This window comes from Mandrillus leucophaeus, unplaced genomic scaffold, assembly GCF_000951045.1.
Source record: "Mandrillus leucophaeus isolate KB7577 unplaced genomic scaffold, Mleu.le_1.0 Scaffold113, whole genome shotgun sequence".
NCBI classification, from domain to species: Eukaryota; Metazoa; Chordata; class Mammalia; order Primates; family Cercopithecidae; genus Mandrillus; species Mandrillus leucophaeus.
In genome coordinates this window covers 2,148,633-2,159,248 of record NW_012099543.1, presented here as the reverse complement: position 1 = coordinate 2,159,248, position 10,616 = coordinate 2,148,633, and the positions used below count along the sequence as shown (strand labels likewise).

General features: G+C 34.2%; 1 protein-coding gene across 2 annotated transcripts in view; it reads left to right on the top strand.

Annotated features, from left to right (window-relative positions):
* The window catches only part of CBLB (Cbl proto-oncogene B, E3 ubiquitin protein ligase), a 213,040-nt gene that overhangs the window by 142,192 nt on the left and 60,232 nt on the right, over positions 1-10,616 (top strand). For both annotated transcript variants that reach the window (XM_011995286.1, XM_011995280.1), the window contains exon 10: positions 6,427-6,630. In XM_011995286.1, coding sequence (XP_011850676.1) covers positions 6,427-6,630 — 204 coding nt within the window. The remainder of the gene's footprint in view (positions 1-6,426; positions 6,631-10,616) is intronic.

The following is a 10,616-nucleotide window of genomic DNA, read 5'->3' as shown; positions in this document are numbered from 1 at the left end:
ATACCTAATGTATGATGGGTTGATGGGTGCAGCTAACCACCATGGCATGTGTATACCTGTGTAACAAACCTGCATGTTCTGCACATGTATCCCAGAACTTTTAAAGTATAATAAAAGAAAAAAAAAAAAAAAAAGGAAAGTGACTTTTGAGCTCCTGAATGGAAAAAACTCCAAACTGTGTTCTTCATATCTTCCTTCAAAAATAAAAAATGGATATCTTTGTCAGTTGGATATGCAGCTATGTTTTGAATTACTGCCAAGGACTTTAATTCAATTAAACGTAAAATTAGTTTTCCTGTGGTTATTCTTCCTGTATATTGTTTGATATAATTTAAAAGAAAGATATCAGAGTATTCAAAATAGTAATTCACCAAAAAATCAATAAACTCTGATTTTAATGTGGAATATGATTAAGGAGATTTCTAGATGTTCCATATGTAGAGAGTGTTGTTGGGAAAAAGTATATAGTTTTCTGAGAGAGGTGAGAAACAAGCTCAAATGATCACTTTTAAAGCAATAAGAAATAATCTTTGGCTAGGCATGCTTACTCACACCTGTAATCTCAGCACTTTGGGAAGCCTAGATGGGTGGATCACGTGAGGTCAGCAGTTTAAGACCAGCCTAGCCAACATGGCAAACCCTGTTTCTACTAAAAATACCAAATAACTGGGCCTGGTGGCAGGAGCCTGTAATCCCAGCAGCTTGGGAGGCTGAGGCACAGGTGAATGGCTTGAACCTTAGAGGCGGAGGTTTCAGTGAGCTGAGATCACGGCACTGCACCCCAGCCTAGGTAACAGAGTAAGATTCTGTCTCAAAAGATTAAAAAAACGATAAAATAAATCTTCTACTCTATCTTCCTTCAAAAGCAACCGGTCTTCAAAAGTCTTCAAATTTCTAGCCTCAGTGAAATTTTGTAACTTAAGTGCTACAAATAGAAAATAATACTTGCCTTTACGAGTGTTTTAAATTGACACTTTTGTCTCTAACCACCTGTTGTGTCTTTCGTGTAAATGTGATTAAATGTTAGAGCTTCCCTTTCACATTGCGAGTAATGAAGAAGCTGCGAGAGTTGTCCAAATATATTATAGTAACATTATGAACTAGAGTGATACACTAGAAAAGGAAAGGAAATGATGGATATGATAAAATCTAGCAGAATAAGTACTTGATTCTTAAGTCTAATGATTAAATTAGATGGATGCTCACTGTTGTAAAGTGTGTGGACAGTAACAGATACTGGCACTTTGGAAACATTTTCAGTTGACTCCAGCATGGATCTTTTATAGATGTTGTTAAAGTTGACACCATTTTTAAAAAGTGTTTAGAATGTGGACTCATTCTAAATGACCAGCTCATTCTAGACCAACTTCATGCATTAAAATTTTAAATTGGATTCAAGCAACAAATGTTTAAAATAAAAAGCTTTTACTATGTAAAAACGTATCCTCAGAAATGGTATAATTATTCAGATACATTTTACGTCTTCCTGTTAAAGAGCTGAAACTTTTCAATTAGAGCCAACAGAATATTCATTGATTTTAGTAGTTTTTTTAATTTTGAAATTTGCAATTTAAGCAAAATAGTTTTAAATTTTTTACATTTGTGAATGATCAGTAGTAGCAACTGGCTGTTTTTCACCTTTATTTTAACCTTGGCTATGAATCTGAGATTGAAAAACCACTACATGCTGATCCTATAGTGTAGTGTTGAAATGATTAGACTCTTGAAATAGACCCCCTTGTTGTGATTTCCTACTTAGTATTGCTTGCTATGTGACCTTCATCAAACCAGTAAACCCATTTTTCTTGTTGGTAAAAGGGGGAACAACAATTGTACCTACCTTATAGGATTAAATGAATTAATATTTAGAGAGTGCTTACAACAGTGCCTAGAATTTTAGTTATTACTGTTTCTAATAAAGTACTTAGGAGATATCTCATATTTCCAATTATGATTAATCTATGCACACTGATAATTCTGCAGGTTTTAAGTTGTATTCATTTCATTACAAAATGGAATTCGTATAGAGATATGAGTTTTTTCAAATGTTAAGATATGTTTCCTTAGTTTTCTTATTGTATTTATTCTTGAGACTATTTTTATACTAATTATGCCAACTGGAATTTTTATAGCACTTTATAAAGCTTTAAAATAATTTATCTCACTTTATGGTGTCTCTAAATGTGCATTATCTCATTGTACCCTGTATATAAGATGCAATGAATTGCCCAGGGTCACACAGCTGTAATTGGGGAAGGTAGAATTCCAGTCCAAGTATCCTAATTCAGAGTATCTGTGCTCCTTTTCTGATTCACTATGCAGGCTTTTATGGGCCTCCCAAATCAGAACTAGAAGAGTCTAGATTCACCAATGTCTTTTTCCCTTGTTCATCATAAAATAAACCAGAACCAAAGATCTCTCCCACTCTGGGGCATTTTGTCTAAGATTACTATTAACTATCCTTCTTTATTCTTTCATTCGTTCTTTCATTCGTTCTTTCAGCCAGGAGTTACTGAGTTTCTGTGGGAGATACTGTGCTTTGAAAATTCTTGGTATGGATCCAACCTATTCTCAGTGCATTTATATATATATATAATTTTTCCAGTTATAATTGCTATGTTTTAAAAAAGATTTGTGGCAGCCTCATAGCTACATGAAATACAGCAAGGTAATATAAATTAGAAGTTATTGATAAAGGAAAAAATACACACATGCATATGCATACACATACAGTAAAAATATAAAATGCACTCCAAAATGAGACTTAGGAGGCCCTATGTATATACCCTACAGCCCTTGGTGTATGTTATATATGTGGGAAGGCATAAAATGATTGACCTTAAGTCAAAGTATGCCTCTAATGATCAGGCTGAAAGCAAATAAGTTACACTATATATAATGCTATCTTGAAAAACATTTAAAAGAAGGTATTTAAGATATAGTATGTCTATCTTAGCAATACTTAAGCAGAGTATGGAAGGTGATTGATACATGATGGTGATGAGATGGTACTAACAATATTCATTTGGGTTTTTACATGGAGTATTTGTGGAGAATGGAGTATTATGAAGGTTTAAATTTTTTTTATATTTGTTTGTCATTGTTTTTTATCTGAGTTTACCCAAAGTTATATTTTTAAGTAATGTCACTGACTTACAGTATTAATGGTTGAGATGTGAGTCTGAATTATTTTACTATATTACGAGAAATGACAGAATTGAGTTCCAGCTGTGTATTGTTTTCACTGATAACTTATGTATCCTTTGGCTTAGAAGTATTTCTTATTTGAGGAAGTGAAACCTACTGAGTCATTTAAATAGACGGAGTCCTCAGTACTTCCTTTTAACATTCACGGAATGGTGGGAACTAGAAAATGAGTTATTTATTGGTCTTTCTTTTCCATTAACACATATTATTTGATATTGCATTAAGTATACATTGACAGAAATATTATTTTAATTATTGTATTAAAGACATTTTTCATGTGTATTTAATCAACCATCTGACAGAAACTAGGGCAGAGTAACCAAAGTATCATTTGAGACTTTGTCGTTAGACATAATTTGCATGTGACAGTAGTCTATTTATAAAGTGTGATGAAGTCATATTAGAGTAAGTACCATTAGAGACACATTCAGTGTGATCTGTGTTTGCAAATCAAAATTAGTGTTCATTGGAGCTGTTTGTTGATCTGATGAGTAATGTACACTCTCAACAACAAAACTGAAGAGAAGATGTATTTTGTGATATCTGCTCTTATAATAGGTACTCTTAACACACATCGGTAATTTGTATAACATTAAACTTTCAAGTAGCATAGAGAAAAATCTAAATTCAGTTTTAGATGAATAGTTCTGTTTTTTCTAGTGCTATAAAGACACAATTATTGCCTTTCACCTCCTCCAGCTTCAAAACTCAGTATTTTCAGTTGCCTCTTATAAGGAAATAGATCACATAAACTAGAAGTCATCCTTAACCAGAGCGATATGTGAGTTAACCCTGGAGGTTCAAAGAGAAACTTATGTAGCCTAATAGTGTGGCTTGCACATTCTATGCACTATACTAAAAAATAACGTGACTTTCATGATTTTGATTGGGTGGAATAATTTTTAGTTATGATAATTGTACTGGAATTAGATCTTTAAAAAGTTCTTGGTTTTTAGTTATGATACTAAAATATTTACCAATGAATTTATATGATGTGTAGGAGATACTTCAAAATGATCTAAGAGTGGAAGGAACAAGAGAACATGTAGATAAAACTGGATTGAGGATGAATTGATAATTGTTGAAGTCAGGTGATAGGTACTTAGAAATTTATTATAGTTTTCCCTCAAATTTTATGTGTATCTGAGATTTTCTATAATAATTTTTTTAAACGTATGAGTAAATTAAGCGACTACGTAGGTCTCAAAGTAGTACTTTCCGTTCTTCATGTGTTAAAGACAGAGGGACCATCAGATCTTCAGATCTTGCTTTCTTTTTTTTTTTTTTTTGGCACAGGGTCTTACCCTGACACCCAGTCTGAGGGCAGTCACGCTGTCGTAGCTCACTGCAGCCTCAAACTCCTGGTCTCAAGCGAAGCCCCCAGCTCAGCCTCCCAGCCAGCTGGGACTTCAGGTGTGTACTACAACACCTGGCTAATTTTTTAAACATTTATTTTTTATGGAGACAAGGTCTTGCTATGTTGCCCAGGCTGGCACAGCTTGCTGTTAAATAAAACTGTCTTTTTGAAATTGTCTTCTGTAAATCTGTAAAAGTATTCCACTATAGGTACCTAATATGGATCCCTTTTGACTTTTATAACAAGGGGAGTTTTGCCTGGATGATAACATATATTGAATATGACTTCAAATTTAATATTCTTTTTATAAGAGAAAGATTTTGTTTTTCTTATTTACTCCTGTGTTAGAAAATATCATTGCAAGGAGGTTATCAAAAATAGAAGAACTAAATCTTGGTTTTATTATCTATAAAATGATGGAGCAAATAATATTTAATATGTTTTGAAGCCCGCTGGACATGAACATGTTTGGTGGGAAACCTTGAAGGATTCTCTATTTATATATCTGTATTTCTTTATACCACCTTAGTTCAACTATTTTACCATTCCAAGTTTATTTTCCAAATTATATACAAGCAGATGAATAAGGGAATGTTGCGATTTATTTTTCTTAAGCAAGCTCAGTTTTTTGTTTTTTGACACTTTGGCAAAGGAGGTGTTCAATTTGTTGAGCTGAATGAAGCTTAGAAAGAATAAACTATCACAAGATCTGCCACAAAGTAGATGCGAGGTAGTTGTTCAATGAGAAGAGAGGGAGAGAGTTATTCCATCCTTGATCCAAACATCACTGTTGGGCAGGTAGATCACTGATTTCCTATTAAACTGAGTGGACAGGACAGTCCTGAATTAATTATGGAACAGTTTCTTTAAAGACATCAGCTCTCTGCATCCCTTGTCTTGCCACTAAAATGGTGCTATTTCATCCTGTTTCTCCCTTAAAGTGATTTTGTGATTTTTACTACGTTTAAATAACACATTGCTAAAGTCAGGGAATGCAAAACCAAAAATAGGGTGGAGAATATCATATACCATCTTATCTCTAGAAAGCAATGTTGTCTGTAGGGCAAGAAAGCAGTCTTTTTATTTCCCTGCAAATTGTGAATTTTTAATATAGTTAGTTTTGAGAAATGAATGTAGGAAACTTTGAGCAAAATGTCCAATAATGACCAGTAAATACATTTCCAGCCCGAAAGTATTTGCACAAATCTTTTTGTATCATATTGTTTAAAAGCAAGATAAGGGGCAAAACTTACTATCTCACAGAGAACTTTATATTCCAAATGAGTTGTATGTCAGGATGAGAGGCTTTCAGGACAGATGATGGCTTTTGAATATAAATGCACACATTTTAATTTTTCCTAATTGTGTATAAAGATTTTAAAATACACAGGCAGTTAAAACAAATATTCAGCCACAGTTAGATGCACAGGTATTGTATTTTTCCCATCGATACTACTGCTGTATTATGAATTTTTACCAAAATGTACTTTTTAATGGAATGTTTAGTTAGTACTGCTGTCTTTTCATAAGGAGAGACATGATTCAATGTCCAATTTTCTTCAGTACTCTATTGCCTTGATACATTAGAATAATAAGTGAACATTCAGGAGAATAAAGAGGTTTCTTTTCTTGGGAAAATCGAACTTAAATTTTTTTTTTTTTTCCTTAGGAAACTGAAGATACTGACCATTTATTGTATATTTTGTTGACTCCCTGTTGTACACACACTACCTCTTCAAGACAAATCTTCCCCCACCTCCTACCCCATAAACTTTTTTTAGGGGGGTGACTTTTATAGTTGTAGAACATTAGCATTTCTCAGTACTGTTTGTTTTGAAACCATGCATTTTCTGTTTGTTTAGGAGTCAGATGGTCAGGGCTGCCCTTTCTGTCGTTGTGAAATAAAAGGAACTGAGCCCATAATCGTGGACCCCTTTGATCCAAGAGATGAAGGCTCCAGGTGTTGCAGCATCATTGACCCCTTTGGCATGCCGATGCTCGACTTGGATGACGATGATGATCGAGAGGAGTCCTTGATGATGAATCGGTTGGCGAACGTCCGAAAGGTAAAACTAGAAACATGGGTTTAGTTAGGGTGGTGTGACCATATGAAAAAGAAATGGTGCTGTCATAAATGGAGTATGACTGAGTGTATTTGAGTTTACAAAAGAAGCACACACACATACTAGGCTAGGCCTGTACAGGGTCATGATCATCAATATCACTGTCTGCTACGTCCACATCTTGTCCTGCTGGAAGGTCTTCAGAAGCAGTAACACACGTGGAGCTGTCATCTCCTATGATAACAATGCCTTCTTCTAGAATACTTCCTGAAGAACCTGAGACCATGTTACGGTTAACGTTTTTTCATTAGTAGGAGTATACTCTAAAATAATGATAAAAAGTATAATATAGTAAGTACATAAACCAGTAACATGGTCATTTATTATCATTGTCACATATTATGTGCTGTGCATAAGTATATGTGCTATACTTATATGCAACTGGCTGCAGAATAGGTTTGTTTACACCAGCATCACACAAACGCGTGAGTAATGCTTTGTGCTATGACATTAAGATGGCTATGATATCACCCACCAGGCAACAGGAATTTTTCAGCTTCATTTTAATCTTATAATATCTTACGGGATCACCATGGTATATATGGTCCATTACCAAAATATCATTGTGCAGGGCACAACTATAATGTTGACAGGCTGATATAATCATAGATTGAGAGAGAATTCGATTCTACTCAAGGTACTCTCATTGGTTTTAAACATCATAATCAGAGGTGATGAGAGTGTTTGTATAGAATTAAACATCATCTAACACTGGCAGTAGCAAATCTGTGAAGAAAAAATTTAAGAAGGGATCCCATTATTAAATTTAGAAATTGTGAAACTGAATTTGATTAAAAATATTCTTTGTTCAATTCTAGAAGAAGTGTCTGATAGAGTTTTTTCTTAATGGAAAGGCTGTCTCACTGTTTGGCTTCTAAGAGGTCACATAAGATTTACTTTTGTGAATTTACCAGAGTCTGAGTTTGCTCATCAGTGTTGTTGACTCAGAAAAATTGACCTTGTCAGTTCACTGAGAATGGATGTTACTGCCCAGTTTAAGTTTATATAACCAGGTACACAACAGACTAGTCAATGAACCAGAATGCCAACTGATTAATTTGCAGACCGGAAATACAGTGGTCAAGGGAAGTAGACTCTTGGATATCAGGCTATTCCCTGTACAGGAAGATACATGAAATCTCAATTACTTTCACAAATTTTTTGCTCTCAAAATCAGAGAAATGGGATTGAGTGGTGTGAAAGGTCTGCATATATGGTGCCACCCTTCCTCCTGACTTGGGCAGACATGGCTAATCAGTCATGATACTTATCATCACTGAGTTCAGACTTGGCCTACAGAGCCTTTTCAACGCAGCCCTGAAGATCTTCCACTATAGTTCATTCGGTTTTGGCAGGTAGCATGAAACTTATTTGCCGTTGTCACTAGATGCAGTGATGATAATGTATAATGGCATCAGATTGTATTCACTGTATTCATCTATCTCTGTAGTAAGGAAATGCTTGGTACTGGAATTTCGACAAGGCATTTCTTTGGGTTACTTCATTTTTAGGACTGTGTCCGAGTTTTCCTCTTGGGAAACTCTTGCATTTTCTCCCTCCCAGTGTTCCCTGCTGACCAAATACATTCCCTTAGGGTATTTTTACATACAAATTTTTACATAGGGAGACATGTTAACATCACCAACATGGCTACTCTCAAATTTTGCTTTTTTCTGGAATGATTTTTATTATTTATCTTACTGGTTTTTCATAAATTTTGTAATTTAACCCTCAGAGAAACTACACATGAGTTCACGCTTTACACCTGAAACGTATAGTTTTTATTAATAGTTTGAATTATAGGATTTTTTTTTTTGACCTAAGAAATGGAAGAAAGAAAGTAGTTATTCCTCAGAAATCCTAAAGGATGAACAAGAAAAATAATCTCAAATTGAAACAGACTTGAGACTTGACTCTCAAAAAAAGTTAACTTAAGGAAGACGTGAAATAAAGCACCAGTTCTGCTACAGAGTAGTAATATAACCTCTTTCTTCCTCAGTTTACCCCTTTGTAAAACAGAAAAATAATAGTCGCTTCTCTATTGGGTGTTGTGATGATCAGTTGAGATCTTCTAGGTTCTAAGAACCTAGAAGAACGTCAGGTCACCAAAGTCATAAATGCTTACTATATTATTACCAATGTTAATTAATAATACTATGTAATACATATTCTAGGACATACTCCGTAATCTGTGTTAGTAGAAATCATTTCATCACTATGCATGTGAGAGAGCTACATATGGGGAGTTGGTGATATTAATGTACTGTTCCCCAGAAGACATAAGTGTGAATACTGGCTTTACAATGTGCAAATACAAACAAATCACATGACTAGTCTGAGCCTGATTTCCTCTTCTGAAAAATGAGAAGAATAATACCTCCCTAAATTGTTGAGAGAATGACATATGTTATTAATGCTGGTTTTATTGATTCGTGACCCTTTTTACTGAAAGCTAAAAATAATTTTACATTTTAAGTGGTATATATTTAAATTACTATATTAAGTACCTACAGATGTCCTTGATTTTACATCTTGTCCTAAAATATTCACTACCTGGCCCTTTAAGAAAAAGTTTGCATTCCCAGGTCTAGAACATAGTAAGCATTTAAAGAATGCTTATTGAATGGATGGATAATGGAGAATGACAGAAAAATATTTGAGATACAACAGCTCAAGTAGTTCAAGTGCTCCAGGTAGCAGTGCTTTTTTTTTTTTTTTAGCTGTGAAGACATTTCACTTTTCTTTACTAAATGGGTTTTCATCTTCAATGATCCAAGTCAGAGGGTGGGTCTAGGCTTTAAGAGAAATTTTTAGAAGAATTTTGTATACCTTACTCCTTGGGAGAAAACAGTATTTGCCCTATGTGAATTTGGGAAAAGTTGCAGTCTCAACCTGCTTTCCATTGAATTAAGTTGAAGCTTAAGCCTCTTTTCAGTAGTGGCACTAACAATAGAAAGGAAATACTGGGAACATAACATGAGAAGCAGAATATTCCAAGATGGCTCTAGTGTTTCTCCTTGATCTTATCACCCACTCCCAAGACCATTCATATTTCATTGTCTCTGGCACACTGGTGAGCTTTCTGCAAGGGAACTGAGAGATTTTTACATTGATGCTTTCTGTTTTTTACCCCACAAAGAGTAGAATGATGATCTGAATCCTTACTGCCCTAGAAGTCACACTTCAGTAACTTATTTGGCAGTCAGCAGTGTCATTTAATAAAGCTTTACTTCACTGCAATCTTGTTATACTTTCCTGTGGCCGTTATATAGTTTAGAAATGTATATCACTTGTAATTATTTGTTTTTAAGTTAAAGGGTTATATTTCAATTAAATGTCTTTATGTCTACTCATCTGCCTCTAGTCAATTAAACTGATTGTGACTTTTATAGCATTTCATAAATATATACCACTTAATTTTTAATAAAACCTGAATTTTTATGTAGATACAAGCATAATTCTTTCTGAATAATTTGGAAAATATTGCGATGATGTTATGTTCTTATAGTATTTTATATATACTTCTGTATCAGGAGCTACAGTAAATTGTTATTTAAAGGACTATCTTTTCTATTAGATATTAATACTTAAGGCCAGGGACAGTGCCTTGTGTTTGTGTTCCCAGGCACCTAATGCACTCAGTTACTATTTACTAAGTGAACTAATAAATGCACACACCTGCACACGTGTTCCTTTAGGGCAATGACCTAATCTTACGCATGTTTTAAACTTTGTTCCAACCTGAATACTAATACATATATATACACCGAACATCAAACTAATAGATTTTGTCTAGTTTTTTCTTACAGGAGTGGTTATAAACAAATGTCACACGGTCATCTTGACACAGTAGTTCTTCTACCTGTATGTTCTCCCTCTATTTTTTAAATCATTCTTCGTTCATTCATGCATTTTCATTCATTCACTCA